Source organism: Condylura cristata, unplaced genomic scaffold (assembly GCF_000260355.1).
Source record: "Condylura cristata isolate star-nosed mole 26May11 unplaced genomic scaffold, ConCri1.0 scaffold00031, whole genome shotgun sequence".
In the NCBI taxonomy this organism is placed as follows: Eukaryota; Metazoa; Chordata; class Mammalia; order Eulipotyphla; family Talpidae; genus Condylura; species Condylura cristata.
The window spans coordinates 25250995-25267163 of record NW_004567132.1 but is presented as its reverse complement, the minus strand read 5'-3'; the positions used below and the strand labels follow the sequence as shown (position 1 = coordinate 25267163).

Below are 16169 nucleotides of genomic sequence, written 5' to 3'. Positions count from 1 at the left end.
CAGCTGGCTACCTGAGGACACTAAAAAGTGAACAGTAGTACATGCATTAGGGAAGGTGACAGAACTGGTGGTGAGTTTGCTACTTTTCTCCTTTCAAATCTCCAAGCCTGAATATAGTACATCCCAAACCCAAAAGTGGCCACCTAGGCCAGAGCCAGACTTCTGGGCAAAGTTCTTCACTCCTGGCTTGAGGAACAGGAATGGAGTCTCCTGACATGAAGGAGAAATTACATACTGTCTTCCTCTACTTTCTTGTAACTCTAACTCAAGACAGTCTGTAGGTATATTAGTTTTCTGTTGGGAATTAAAACAGCTTTATTATCTCAGTTTTTTTTTTAACTAAAAGTTTAAAAAGGCTCAGGTGTTTCCTTTGCTCAGGTCCCACAAAGCTGTGATCAAGCGTCATCTCACTTGAGGATCTAGGAAGAATCTGTTTCCAGACTTACTCAGTGTGATGAGCCATAGCGCTGGGTTCCCTGTTTTCTTAAATACCACAGAGTAAGGGTTCTTTCTCTGTTTTCAAGTGTATACTGAATGGACTGTTCCTAGCACTAAAGGAAGAGTGACAATTCCTTGGATAAGGTTCTCTAATTTCCTAGCTGCTGGTAATTTCCTCATCAGTTTCTGCCTGCTGAGAGGTGTTTTGTGACAGCCTATCATACATTTAAGCTAACTACATCTTTATGTTGCCTATGACAATCGGAACATTCAAGGTGGAGATAGTGGTACTTCTGGACTAAAGTCGAGGGCCAGAAAGTGACTGACGTCTCCCACATTTTACAAACTCAAACAGTAATTCAAATTAAAAAAAAAAAAAAGGGTATCTGAAGATGAATGACTTTATTACAAACTCAAGCATCTCCTATAACTCTTTAAATGTCTAAGTGTACCTACAGACAAAAATTACTGAGATTAATTAAGGTTCCTTCTTGATTTATCAACCTCATTGTATCCAAATAGAACCTTCAGATTTCAGCATATTCATTTAATGATTATCTCTCAGTCCCATCAATCCCTAGCCAAATTATCAGGTATTGGTTTTACAGGAAAGAAATTAAGTAACTTTGGAAGAAAAGCTGGTCAACTCAAAACACAAACCATGTTAAAACAGAAAATTCTACAGGGCAGTATAAAGTCAGAATTTTACTAAATCCACTAAACAATGACTGTGCAGATCAAACAAAAGAATTCCTTAAAATCTTTCCTTAGTTACATACAAAAAGTAAATTTCTGACTTTAAGACATACCAGTCCAGGTCCCTCCCTGGTGGCGCAGCAGGTTAAAGCACAGCACTAAGAAGCTTAAGCCACTTCTGCATGTGGCGTGGCAGACCTCTCCTGACCTGCCCGCTGCTCCCCTCAGCAGTGTACTTCGTCGATCTGCCTGTTCTGCTCCCCACTCTGTCTCTGGTGAATCCTCTCACCTTCCGCAGCTCTGACCAGTACCCCGGTTCTGTATTAGTAAATAAATAAATCTTTAAAAAAAAAACAAAAAACATACCAGTCTGATATTTAAAATAAATACTACATTAATGCACTTCATGTATATTTATTTCCATAGGTCCATAGTTACTACTAATGAAAAACTGACCTCTAACATTCAAGATATCTCTACTATAAATAAATAAGTTCTATAACTTATAAAGTTATAAATGAGTAAGTTATAGATAAGTTATAAATAAGTAAATTATAAATACGTTCTATAACTTACTTGCTAGTTTTGGAAAACACAATTAACATGAATAAGCACTGTAAAAGGTGACTTTTCTGAGCTCCTTTCTACCATTCTGATTTTCCAGTTTAAACCACTGAAGCAAAAGTAAATTTCTTTCACAGCTTATTTTCTGCTCACATATGGTAAAATTAAAGCTAAAATTGTAAAAAGGAGGCTAAAGAAATGTAATATAGTATCAGAACTCCTTTTGTTATAATTGCAGGTTGGTCCTGTTGCATCAGAGCTAGGATCAGTCCCAGCTCTGTTGCTAGGTGACCGTTTGCTTGCTGCCCAGGAAATCAGCAGCACTGTAAACTCGTGAAGAAGTGGCTAATGAAGAGAAATATCTATTATTAGCATTTCTGTCTTACTACAGTTTTTCCTTTCATATTTTTAAAGAGAAAAAGACTGGAGAAAATTTCTTAAATACGAAGGCAAGATTCAAATAAGAATCACAAGCAAAACTCACATTTAATGGACTGTTTAAAGGACGATGTTATGGCTTGGGAAAAAAAATCCAGGACACACTGACTAGCACACCACCTCAAATACTTTAAGTGTTATTCACATTTTTGATGAGTTAAGAAGTTTTTAAATCTGCAAGGTAAGTTAGAGGAGGAGTAAATAACTTTGATAATGTTAAATTTTTTTAAAACTTCTCGTCTACTTTGGAAGAAAACTTGATGTATAAACCTGACAAGGTGCTACTTCGGCACTTTCCAGGGCTACATTTCCCTTCTAAGGATCCAGTTATTCTGGTTCAGCAGTTGAACTATCTGCTACCAAAACTTCTTAAGAGAGAATATGACCCTGGTTCTGGTTTTACCCATTCTGGGAAAAGATACCCACTTTTTCATAACCTACAGAAAAGTAACACCCAAGAGTTTAAAAAAAAAAACCCTACCAGTGGGTAATCAACAACCTAATAGTAAAAAACAGATAAAAGATAAGCAAGGTATCACAAAAGGGAGAAAGCCAATGGTCAAATATTTGAATAAATGCTGAAAGACAATGAAGAAAATGCAAATACAATTAGACATTATTTCACATCCTTTTGCTAATTAAAAAAAATTAAAGTATGAACTGATAATTACATTATCAATTCCCAAGTACAAATGAGACTTAAACAGGACCTGCTATCATATATATTTGGTAGGACTGTAAATTTACACATCTAGTGAAATTTAGCAAATCTAGTAAAGCTGGTAACGGGGCACAAGTTCAATGATGAAATAAAGCATATTTAGGCACATATCAGATTAGCAGTGATCTGCAAATGATGGGATGAGAAATTTAGTAGTCTGCATAATCAGCATTTGTATGCAGTTGCATACATTTTCAGAAATTTCATTCTTTGTATGCTATTTGTACCTCTCCTTTGCTTTTCACAGTTAAGGATGAAAGTATGTAATGCCAGATCATGGAGAGTCATAAAAAAGACCAAGCCACATGAGTAAGTTCTAATTTTATAAATAAAGAGGAGTAACATGGTATGATCAGAGACATGCCAAATGACTCTGCTTTGCTTTTAAGAGCCTTAAAATACTCCATAATCTAAGCAGCTGTCACAGTTGTAATCCTTATCCCTCACAATTATTTTATATACCTTACTGCTCTGGTCAATCCACTTACCCCTTTGCTTCCTCACTTTAACATAGATTATAGAAAGCTGAGTGACTTTTAACTCTCCCAAAGATGTCATATTATCTCTTACCATTCTAGATGTAAAGGAGAGTCATACCTCCATTCATACACAGGGCACTAGGGATTAATTCTCTCAGAGAATTCAGTTGAGAAAGAAGCCTCTAAAATCTTTAAATCTGGGGTTTTAATCCTACCTCCTTCATTTGCTATAGTTCTGTCATATCAGGCTGGTTATTTATCAAAGACTTAGCTTTGCTGGCTGGGAACAATAATTCCTACCTTACAAAATAAGGGTAAAGTTAAGTAAGGTACATGAAAGTACCTACCAAGACCTATCTCAAGTAAGTATTTAATACATAATAGTTAACTGAGACATCTTGCCAAAAATTCACCTACATTTAAGATCTTCCACATTTAAAAGAATAATTTTAGGAAAAAAATAAAATACAACGCCATATTAATAGGTACATTAATAAAAGATTCATTCATTTAAATTCACTTGAATATAATACAGCCTCAGTTATCTCAACTTAGGGGATATCCAATATGATTCAGAATGTTATTAGACCAAACAAGTTATTTTCACCTTCTAGTCTTAGGCAAAAGTAGGTCTGCACAACTGCAAAGCCAAATAAGTGGGAATCTGATTCTACATCCAAATATGAAAGCTGACTGCAAAGATCCAGGTTTTCCTCTGTGGACTGGACTGTAATTCTACAAATAGTTACCGTCACTAACTAAATAGTATAGTTTCATTCTGCTTAATGCATATGCGTATGAGTAAAGGTTCATAGCTTAGAGCTAATGATGTAATGTGAAAGAGGGTAGAGAAAGCAGAATTTAACTCAGCTTCTCTTTTGAGAATGATTTTCAGACTGAAAGGGCAAAATCAGTATTGTTTCCACAGAAATTGAAGCCCAATATAAGTGAATTGACCCAGAGAATATCTAGTTGCTTAGAAGTTGGAACACTTCATTCTTATAAACAGAACTATCTTTTTAGCCACACAAGCTGGATTAAAAAGGGAGTGGGGGGAAAATGCCAAGGATAGGCAGGAGGATACCTGGTCCTCAAGAGGTGTCTCTTCCCTGTCTCTTATTTTGGGTTTTATGTCCCACAACAGATCTAGTCATATGGCTACAAAGCATTCCCAAACTCAGCTATTCCCAGCACATCTTTCCACACATGCTCCAAAGAGAAAGATCCTTTCTCCTTTGAGGTCCCCACTCTGGGGAAAATAACTGTGGTGAAGCCTGAGGATATTCTGTGGCTATCCTCAGACCATGCACTGTGGCCCAAATAAACATGGTACTGAAAATATAGCTGCTCCTATTTAAACCAAATAATTTTAAAAGGAACAACTTTCATCTTCGACCACAAAGACACATGAATTTCATGAAATGTCTCACAAAAATTTAGACATACTATCTACAGCACTTTCTTGAATTACTAACTGAGTAACTCAGGGAAGAGGGGTATGTTAGCTTGATATGCTTTATTGTATTCTTAGGGAATATATCATTGGCTTCTGTCACTGTTTTTTCATGACTTTGCTAGTAATTTAAAAAATTCCACCCAAAACTAGATCTAATATTTGTCCATATTTCAGAACTTCACTCTTTTTCTTCCCAAGACACATTCCCCACTGGTATCTTTTCACCTGTCACACCCCAGCCATAACTACGAAACAGGCATTTCTAGAGCTGCTACCCAGAACACTGAAAACATTCTCTGTTTCAGTTTGTATAGCATTAATCCACTCACTGTTTAATAGCCACATTTTGCCTCACCATTAAGATGTTCCATCTGGTGGCTTTGAGGTCAGTTTAGACAATGTGGTTTTATAACCATCCTTTTCGGGAAACATTACCAGCCCCATAGCCACCTTACTGTTTTCCTAGCCCTGAATTTTAAAAGAACAGACTCTTGAGTAAGATCTTTTTCCTAACCTTGATTCACCACTTCCAAGTTGTATAACTAGGGCATTTAACTTAATATATCTTTGAGTCTTAGTCTTCTCAGCTGTAAAATGGTAATAATGTGCCTGCAACATGTGATATAAATGTATATAAAGCCACATTCAATAAGTGACAGGTACTATCTTTTTACTGCTGCTCTTCATGTTACTCATTTTTCTAAGTAAAATTCAAGATAACACAAACATTATATCAATCAAAAGTATAATGCTCTTCCCTTTATTTTATGGAAGCATAGTCTGTGCCAGAAAACTTTTAAGTGGCTCCAGAATCTTTCCAGACAATTTTGTGTACAAAATGCACTCTACATGGCAAAACTAGACCATAATTTTCTAAAGGACATGGACTAAATATTTCATTTTCACCCACCCCAGAGTAAATCTTAGATACTTGAAAATCTTAAGAAATATTTACTTTAACAATCTCTCTCTTACACATACTCACAAAACACACGTCTAAGCAGCAATCAATTTTTTTTAGGACTGTTTTATATTTTGCTTCATTAGACCATTTCAAATATTTTCATTCCAATCTACTAGTGCACCAAAGTAAATAAATACAAAATATTTCAGAATGTCCATATATTGGTTAAGCATGGAAAATACTTTAAAACGCTTATTTCATTCAACTAAGTCCCATTCAAGTTCTCAAAAGCTTACTTTATGTCCTAGGATGTGGCCTATTTTGGAGAGTTCCCTACATACACGAGAGAACCATGTGTTCTGTTACTGTTGTGTGGAGGGCTATTCCTCTTCTTGGTATAAACTTGCTCAAGTCTTCGTTTTCTTGTTATCCTGCCTAGTAGCACTATTATTAAAAGTGAGAAATTAAAGCCCCCAACTATTACTATTGAGTTGCCAATTTCTCCCTCCATTTGGTCTGTTTTCTGTTTCAGGAAGCTTGGTATTTCTTGGTATATTTACCATCTCAGCTACAACTTTGAGACGCATCAAGCACACTAATATAGAGCATCACGGTGTTACAGTAGACCTCAACAAAAATCCCTCTATTTGAAGAAGTCATTGGCTCAGGAAGACTTTGCCAGGTACACTGATGTTTTGGATTGAAGCAGGGATTGCTGAGCACAAACTTTTTTTTTTTAACATCATTCTTCATTTTGTGCATTTTTCCCTCTCGGTTATAATTCCCATGGACTTCCTACCACTAATTCACCTGTGTGCCATCACCATAGACCCATGCACTCTTCCCACCCTACCCCAGTTTTGATTCTACTCCCCTTTCCACCCCCATAAACTGTCTCTGGTTTACAGTTGTTATTGTTTTTCTTTTTTTCTTTATTCCAATTGCTTTTTATTTTTACTGACCCCTTATGTTCCTGCTATGAGTGAATCCATCTGGTATTTTTCTTTCTTTCTGGCTTATGCCACTAAGCATGATCCCTTCCAGCTTCAACCATGTTGCTGCAAAAGGCATGTGTTTACCTTTTTGATTGCTGAGTAATATTCCACTGTGTATATGTACATCTTTTTGATCCAGTCATCTATTTTTGGACATTTGGCTTGATTCCACATCTTCCCTACTGTAAATAGAGCAAGGACATGGGGGTGCAGGTGTCCTTTTGAGTCAATGTTTTGTGTCCTTTGGATAGTTACCTAGGAGTGGGATTGCTGGGTCACATGGAAGCTCCATTCTTAGCAAGTTGAGAAACCTCCAAACAGCTTTCCATAGTGGTTCTATCAGTTTCCATTCCCACAAGCAGTGTAGGAATTCTCCTTTCTCTCCAACATTTGTTGTTGCTAGTTGTTTTAATATGTGCCATGCTCACTAGTGTGAGATGTATTTCATTGTGGTTTTAATTTGCATTTCCTTTATTACAAGTGATGTTGAACATTTTTTCATATGCCTGATAGCCAACTGCATTTCCTCTTTGGAGAAGTGTCTCTTTAGCTCTTCTGCCCATTTTTTGATGGGGCTGTTCATTTTATTTTTGTTGAGTTTAATCGGCTCTTTGTATATCTTTTTGATTGGTCTTTTGTCATTAGTATTGTGTGCAAAAAATATCGCCCAATCAGAAGGGTATCTCTCTTGCTGTGCAGAAGCTCTTTAACTTGATGTAGTCCCATCTATTTATCCTTTTCCTTCACTATCCTTGTTTTGGGTGATGTATCTTTAAAGATGTTACTGAGGTGTATGTCATATAGTGTTTCACCCACCTTTTCTTCTAGATATTTTATGGTTCCGGGTCCTATGTCTAGTCCTTTAATCCATTTTGTGTTGGTTTTTGTGCATGGTGTGAGGTAGTAATCTAGCTTCAATTTTTTGCACGTAGCAGCCCAATTTCCTCCAGCACCATTTCTCGAACAAACTTTCTTTGTTACATTGCATGTTCTTTGCTCTTTTGTCAAAGATTAGCTGTCCATAAACCTGTGGGTTTATATCTGGGTTTTCTATTTGAACCCACTAGCCTGTATGTCTATTCTTGTTCCAGTACCATGCTGTTTTGATTATTATGGCTTTGTAGTAAAGCTTGAAGTGTGGGAGTCCCTTTCATCTTAGTCAGGAGAGTTTTGGCTATTCGAGGTTTTTTGTGGTTCCATATAAATCTCATCAATATTTGTTCTATTTCTTTGAAGAATGTCATTGAGATTTTTTACTGGAATAGCATTGAATCTGTGTATCAGTTTTGGTAGAATGGCCATTTTAATGATGTTAATTCTTCTGATCCATAAGCAAAGGATGTCTTTCCATTTCTTTTTATCTTCTTGTATTTCTTTTACTAATGTTTTATAATTTTCTTTGTAAAGATCTTTTACCTCTCGTTAGGTTTATTCCCAAGTATTTGATTTTTTGTTTGTTTGTTTCAATTGTAAAAGGGATGGTTTTTATGATTTCCACTTCTTCTGATTGGTTGGTTGCGTATAGGAAGGCTACTGACTTTTGTGTATTGGATTTATATCCTGCTACCTAATAAACTGGTTAATTGTTTTTGAATCGTTTTTCTATGGAGTTTTTAGGATTTTCCTTGTAAATTATCATATCATCTACAAATAAAGTTAGTCTAACTTCTTCTTTACCTATTTTACCTATTTGAATTCCTTGTATATCTTTTTCCTGTTTTATTGCTCTGGCTAGGACTTCCAGTATTATGTATACTGGAGAGCAGCAGTGATAGTGAACATCCTTGTCTTGTTCCTGATCTTAAATGGTAAGGCTTTCAGCTTTTCTCCATTGAGGATACTATTGGCGGTGGGTTTGTCATATATGGCTTTTATGTTGAGGTATGTTCCTTCTATTCCAAGGATTTCAAGGGCTTTAAACAAAAATGGGTGTTGAACTTTGTCAAATGCCCTCTCTATATCATCTACTGATATGATTATATGGTTTTTATTTTTCTGGCAGTGGATGTGATAGATTATGTTAATCAGTTTTTGGATGTTGAACCATCCTTGTGTCCCTGGAATAAAACCAACTTGGTAGTGGTATATTATTCTTTTAATGCATTATCAGATTCTGTTTGCTAAGATTTTATTGAGGATTTTTGCATCAGTGTTCATTAAGGGTATTGGTCTGAAGTTTTCTTTTTTTGTGTTTCTTTATTAGGTTTTGGTATTAATATGATGTTGACTTCATAAAAAGTATTTGATAGTTTTTCTTCTTTCCTGGTTTTTTGAGTAAGTTTGTGCAGAATAAGCACTAGTTCATTTCTGAATGTTAGGTAAAATTCATTTGTAAATCCATCTGGTCCTGGGCTTTTATTCTATGGGAGGGTTTCAATTACTGTTTCAATTTCACTGCTTGTAATTAGTCTGTTTAGTTGTTTTATTTCTTCTTTATCTAGCTTTGGATGATTGTAGAGTTGTAGGAATTTGTCCATCTCTTCTAGATTGCTGAACTTGTTTGCATATAACTGTTCACAGTAGTCCTCTGATTATTCTTTTGATTTCTGCTATGTATTTTGTGATTTCTCCTTTAATTTATGATCCTGTTTATTTGTGCTTTCTCCTTTTTTTCTTTGTGAGTCTGGTTTCATTGATTTTTTTTGGATTGTTTTCCTAACTTCTATTCCATTTATTTCTAAAGCAGCAATCAATTTTATTGACTTTTCTTACTTAGAAAAACTGAAACTTTTTAAACTTTTTTAAAAACATTGAATAAAATGCCCTAAATGGGAGAGAATTTTACATTTTTTTAAACATGGGGAGGAAATTTAACATAGCCCAAACATTTGCTTTTAATTAAAAACTGTCAGAACCAAATGGTTGTTTTTTAAAGAATTGGTCATACTTTAGACATCTGAAAATAATCAATTAAAGCAGAAATCTCCAAAAATGTTTTATGTTCATAGTAATTAAAAGCCAGAAAGTGTGCTGGCTAATATACAAACCTTTTCTGCTTATGTTTTCTAGCAAAGTGATGATTATAGAACTTTACAACATAAGCAGCATTAAAACATGAAAGGGAAAAATCGTTAGTATGTCAAAAATGTTAAAATTTCTCACTCAAAACCACCCCACTCTATAAAAAAGTCATTGGCTTCTTTGGTTGACAAGGTGGGGACATATGCCCATAATGTGGTGCTCACAGGCTGCTGGACAGCATTCCAACTCATTAGTTAAGTCTGTTTGTTGTGGTACTTAATGGCTTGTGTCACAAGCGCTTCAGTTTCATCCTGTTTGTTCACCATCAACTCATGAGTATGACTCTACCCAGTCTTTATAAGAAGCTGGCTAGAAGCTTGTACAAATTTTCCAGGTCCAAAGTGAAAGAGAGGAAGGACTTTACAAGTCAATGGAGTCTATGCAACAACAGCCTACACAGAATTCCTCAAGTAGGGGAGAAGCTGATAACAATGTCTAAGTAGTTTTAGAGAGTTAACAGCCTCCTCTACAGCTAAGGCAAGGATGATGCCAAAATAACTGGAACAGATTACAGTGAAAGATGTTACAGAACTAGGCTGACACCCCAGCTTTTTTGTGTGATCTTGGACTATTATTCAACAAATACTTATCAGTATCAATTTAATAATGTAGTTTCATATGATGGATCAGAAGAATCTAGAAACCTGGTCACCTAAAGCCTTAACTATTTTCACAAAAACGTAAAATTGTTTAAAATATTTATTTTAAAGCCCTTGTAACTTCCAAGTATATGAAAGAAATGCTCCCAAAATAGTAAGTAAATTAAAATACATAGTTAGGAACAGTCAGTTCAAATACATCCCTACCAAAAATGTCAAACAATAGACTACACACTATAAATGTGTTCACTTGATAGCCATTCTCAAAAAGATGTCTTCATTTCTGTTACCAAATATATTTAAATGCTTTGTCTCAAAAATTATCCAAATATTTGACAACCCTATGAATATTTGTTAAGACTTGCTAGATCAGAAAGTTGACAAGCCACCATTAGATAGGGAGACAAAAGTAAAAAAAGATTCTGATGAGAAATATGATAGGCCAACATAGAAAAACCAGCAAATAAGGATTTATGGTCACCCTAACAATTCTAGAAGGCAAAGCAGATGAATTCTTTGCCCAAATAGTCCAGATCTTGCTGCCCAGTAGTTCACAAGAGGGATGGTTATTGAGGTCATCACCACCTAGTTCTAAAATCTTAGATCTCTTTTTGATACTTTCTGATTGGCTGCTTTGAAGGTTTGAATTCATCTCATTCTGCAGCACCTTCTGGTCAACAAGCAGCCTCTGGCAACCTTCTCAGGTTTGAACCATGGGAATCACTAGGATGCGTTGGTCATGATCAGCCACCAAAATCTTAAGTTTCCTAAATATACCAGGAGTTACCTCACCTTAGAAAAGCTAAGTGATTCAGTGCTAAAAAATGGTTACTGCTAATAATTAAAGGACTGAGTCAAAAACAGCTTATTCAAGAGATGTCACCAACAGTTTTAAGACTATATAAAGTAAAAGCTTTAAGGCTACCTAAAGTGCCCTGTTACCACTGTAGTAGTTCTCAAGCTATTCCAGTCCAATAATCACATCCAGTACCAAATGAGGACTCATAATGCCAGGTTCTCCAAACGATCCAATGCCAAAGCCACTTTCAAAGCTGTAGTAACTCCACTGGAGTTCTCAAACAGGCCTAATAATCTCAGAACTATTTCAGAGAGTACTCACTATCTTCCCAGACTTTGCTGGCAACTGCTATCACTGATCCAAAAATGGAACTGCAGCTGCCAACAATACTTCTCTGACCTCATTTACTGAGCTGAAACCCTAAGCACTATGGTAAGAGTGAGAACTCTCTGAAAGGTCACTAACAGTTCTTCTGTAAGCCGCAACTACCCAGCAATACCCAAAGGCCCTGGCATACAATTTCATCAGACTGCACCAACCACCGCAACAGTACCTCCATGGGAGCATATACGTTTGACTTGGCAACATCAAGTCTAGTTAGTCTTTCAATACTCCTGCTCTGTAGAATAATTTCTATTAGTTGGGCCAAACAGATGGAGCCATTCTGGATTCCATAAATTTTTATCTATATTCCAGCTATCACTCTTGTGCATACAGAAGAACCACTCAAAAAATGGCTAGGAGGTACCTTGCTACAAAGAGTTCTCCCCAAAAGTTCTTTCTACCCTCCTACAAGTTTACAATTTGTGAACAGAAATGTCCATTACCAGTCATAAAGTGCCCAATGGCTGAACTAGTCAGGAATATCACCCAGTAACCTTAGTCTACTGCTCTTAAGATCCCAACAGGACAATGAACTCCAAAGGCAAAATTGGTTCAGTGCTAAAAACTGCTTATAAGTAAAACACTAAGGCAAAAATTGCTTATTCAAGAGATGCCAAAAGAAAAATCCCCAATAAAAGTGGTTTGCCTTACCAATAGGAATAAACCCACTAACATAGAAAGCAACACTAGAGAAAATTAACGTGTGTCCACAGGAAGAAAACAGATGATCTGGGTTCTCCTTAGTGGTGCACAGCACTATGAAGCTATCACAGCCACTGCAGCACAAGTTCAATCCCTGGCCAGGGGATGACCCATATGTGTGGCAGACCTCTCCTGAACCGCCCACCGCTCCCCTCAGCAGTGTACTTTATCGATCTGTCCATTCTGCTCCCTACTCTAAACCTGGTAAATCCTCTCATGGCCTCTGCACCTCTGCCTGTACTGCTATTCTGTATATACAAATACTCAGGAGGCAGAAGTTACTTCTGTAAACAAATTCCCTCCAAGTAGATTAAAATTTCTTTGGAAATTCAATATGACCTTAGGATATAAGCAAAAAGATGAAAAGCAAGGCTCTAAATATAGGCATTTGGGACTTTTTTGTTTTGTTGGTTTTTAAAACAATTGCAACAGAAAATGTTAAGAATAACATAGTAAAACCAGATTTGCAAAAACTATTAAATGTGGTGGCGCAGCAGGTTAAAGCACAGCACTGAGAATCTAAAACCACTTCTGCATGAGTTCGATTCCTGCCTGCCCCGGAGGTGACCACATGGCGTAGCAGACCTCTCCTGACCTGCCCACTGCTCCCCTCAGCAGTGTACTTCGTCAATCTGCCTGTTCTGTTCCCCACTCTGTCTCTGGTGAAGCCTCTCACCGCCCCTGAGCCTCTGGTCTGTACCCCAGTTCTGTATGCACAAATAAATAATTTGAGAACGCTACCTTATTACCAAGGTAGGAAGGATGCTGCTTAAAAAAACCAAGTACTTCCTGGTGGCTCAATGGGTTAAAGCACCATATTATGAAACTCTCTGAAGCCACTGCTGCATGAGTTTGATCCCCCACCAGGAAGATGACCCACATGGTGTGGCAGACCTCTCCTGGCCAGCCCGCTGCTACTCTCAGCAGTGTATTTCAGTACATCTGCCTGTTCTAATCCCCACTCTATCTCTGGTGAATCCTCTCACCCACCTAACCTCTGGCCAGTTCTGTAAGCATAAAAATAAATATATCTTTAAAGAAAAAAAAGAAAAGAAAAACTAAGTACTTCCTTCAACACCGTACCTTATCAATGGCTTTTCCAACCCGAGAAACGCTGCTGTGGATGTCTTTGTGGTCTGAAGCCAATTTCTGAACAGTATCCTTTATTCTTTTACAACACTGTGTCAAAACAAGTGATAGTGTCCCTGATAATTCAGCATCTTGGCCTATTAAAAAAAAGAGAGATTGATTACTTACCAAAGCAACCTCAAAAATGGCAGTTAGGTCCTTTAACATGAAAAGATGAAAGAAAAGCAAAGAAAAATCAGTGTCCACTTTGAAGTCAATGGTCATATATGTAAGAAATTATTTCAAGTGAATACTAAGAAAGTCATCTTATTTTTCTATTTCTAAAAATAAAATCTTACTATGGGGCACTCCCTGGTGGGGCAATGGGTTAGGACAAGCTGGCCACAGCTGCTTCAGTCAAGTTTGATACCCGGCCCAGGAGGTGATCCACATGGCACAGCAGACCTCTCCTGACCCACCCACTGCTCCCCTGAGCAGTATACTTTGTCAATCTGCCTGTTCTGCTCCCCACTCTGTCTCCGGTGAAGCCTCTCATTGCTCCTGTACCTCTGATCTGTGCCCCAGTTCTTTATGCATAAATAAATCTTTTAAAAAAAACTTACTATGAAATAAACCATTTTTGTAGTTATTAAAATCAGCACAGAATATGAATAATGCTGCCATATATATAATATACATATATTTTTAAATGTCAAAATGACAAAGCTCACTTATTCAATCCATTCTCAAAATATACAAACTGTTCATCATTCTCAAAATATTTTTATTTTACTTGATTTCCTAAAGAGAAAAAAGCTTTGTATTTTATATAAAGAAGTAAAAGAAAACAAACTGCGTTGGACACCAAGTCCAAGACTGCTATCCCTAGCTTTGCTTATAAGGCTAGCCTTATAAGCTTAGAAGGCTATCTGGAAAATTGGATTTTAGGAAGGTTCTCGCCACTCTTAATTGTAAGGATGGTTTGCACTAAGTGCCACTTTGTTTCTGGGAGTCTAGAGTTTTGGTATGGGCTGCGACGAAGGTACCTATATGATAGGTCCTTGATAAACACCCTGAATACTAAGTCTCTAAGGAGCTTCCCTGGTAGACAACCCTTTGCACGCGTCACACTGTGATGTGTCCTGTGTGCATAAACTGGGAAAGGGTTCTCAAAGCTCTCTTCTGGGTTCTACTGAAGTCCTATGCATCTTCCCTTGACTGATTTTTCCTGTATCCTTTGCTATAATACATGTGTCAGCCACAGGTACGATGATATTCTGAGTCATGCACATTCCTAGTGATGACAGAAACTAAACATGGTCCTCGAGACTCTTAACGTACATGATAAATCAACTGAGTTACTATGATTTATACCTTTTCCTGTCCTACTTCTGCGGGAGGTGCGGGAGAAAGGTAAACTAGCTCAGTGATATGTACCATTACCTCATGTATCTACATATTCCCATTCTATGCAACAAGGCCTCGCTTCTGAAAGCCTACTCCCTACTCCACAGCATTTTTTACAAAGTTTAATTTATAAGAATCACCTGGAAGCCTCGTAAAACAAAGTAGATAAAGACCTTGAATTTCTAATTCAAGAGGACAGGAATGCCATGCAAGAATGTGAACAAAAATAAGACCAAAATACAGAGCCCTGGTATGCCAATTCATTCAGAAAGTATCTGTTGAGCACTCATTATGTGGTAGGTATAAACAGTGACACAAAATACCAAAAACCCCTGCATTGAAACTTATTTTCTGGTAAATAAGACAAGTAAGACATAAAAAAAGCCAAAGAGGTAAGTAAAACAAAAGAGGGTATGTGCAGGGGTCCGGACTAGGCAGACTAAAAGAGGCAGAGAGTACTGAGCTGAGCCGCTGAAATCTTAGGGGGCATATGAGTTGGTCTCACTGAGAAAGTTTCACTGGAGCAAAGACTTAAAACAAGTGTGGGAATTAACCTCAGGGGTGTGTCTTCTCTTCATCAGAAAGACAAGAAACGATGATCTTTGATCAAAAGAGAAGGAATGAAAGATCATCTAGACCTTAATCTTGTTCACTGTGCTTTTCCTGGTAACCCCCTATAACTGGTCTCCCCATACCTTTCCTTTGTCTTTAGTTGAAGATGGTATTTAAACCTGAATTCTAAGCCACCTTTTTGACTTATTCATTTTTCTCTGCTGCATATGCATGAAGTATACATAATTATAAAATTATTTTCTTATTAATCTTTCTTTTATTACAGTGGCTCCAGTCCAGAATGCACAGATATAAATGAAAATTTTTCTTCCCTACAAAGATAAGCATTCTAGGCAGAGGGGACAAAAGCCTTAATGCAGAAATATATGTAGACTCTTCAAGGAATAACAGAGGCAACTGGGACTGAAACAGATTTCTGGCAAAAGGCAAATAGTAGGAAAGGATACCCAGAAGATAAGGGTAGCCATAATCTTGTAAGGCATTTCTGGCATAACTGGCTTTACTTTGAATGAAAGTGATTTCAAAAATAAACAGAAGACTGGGGGCAGAGCAAGTACTACATAACTGACATAAAATTGTAAGATGGTCACTCTGGCTGATGACAGCAGTACAACAGAAACAGGAGCCAAAGGAGTAAGTTATGGCAGCAATCTAGATGAGACTGTTATATGGCACAAAGGAAATTAGACACCAGGGCTAACAAGAAGCAGGTTTACTGCACCAGTGCTGACTTGGCAGATTTGCATCCAAAGGCTGAGCCCATTTGTAGGAAGTCAGGGGCTTATTTATATACACTTTCTATTTCTACAAGGTTCCATGTGGGTTTGCACTGGCAGCTGCACATAGTCAGATATTACATGGGTGCATTTCAAGAGGTAAGCTGTATAGTTGCATACCAAGGAAGAAAGGGTCAGTAGTCCAGGAC

The 16169-nt window shown here is 37.1% G+C and overlaps 1 protein-coding gene across 1 annotated transcript in view; it reads right to left on the bottom strand.

The window, feature by feature from the left end:
* The window catches only part of RMND5A (required for meiotic nuclear division 5 homolog A (S. cerevisiae)), a 65208-nt gene that overhangs the window by 26487 nt on the left and 22552 nt on the right, over nucleotides 1-16169 (bottom strand). Inside the window, exon 2 of the mRNA XM_004691612.2 lies at nucleotides 13280-13422. Coding sequence (XP_004691669.1) covers nucleotides 13280-13422 — 143 coding nt within the window. The remainder of the gene's footprint in view (nucleotides 1-13279; nucleotides 13423-16169) is intronic.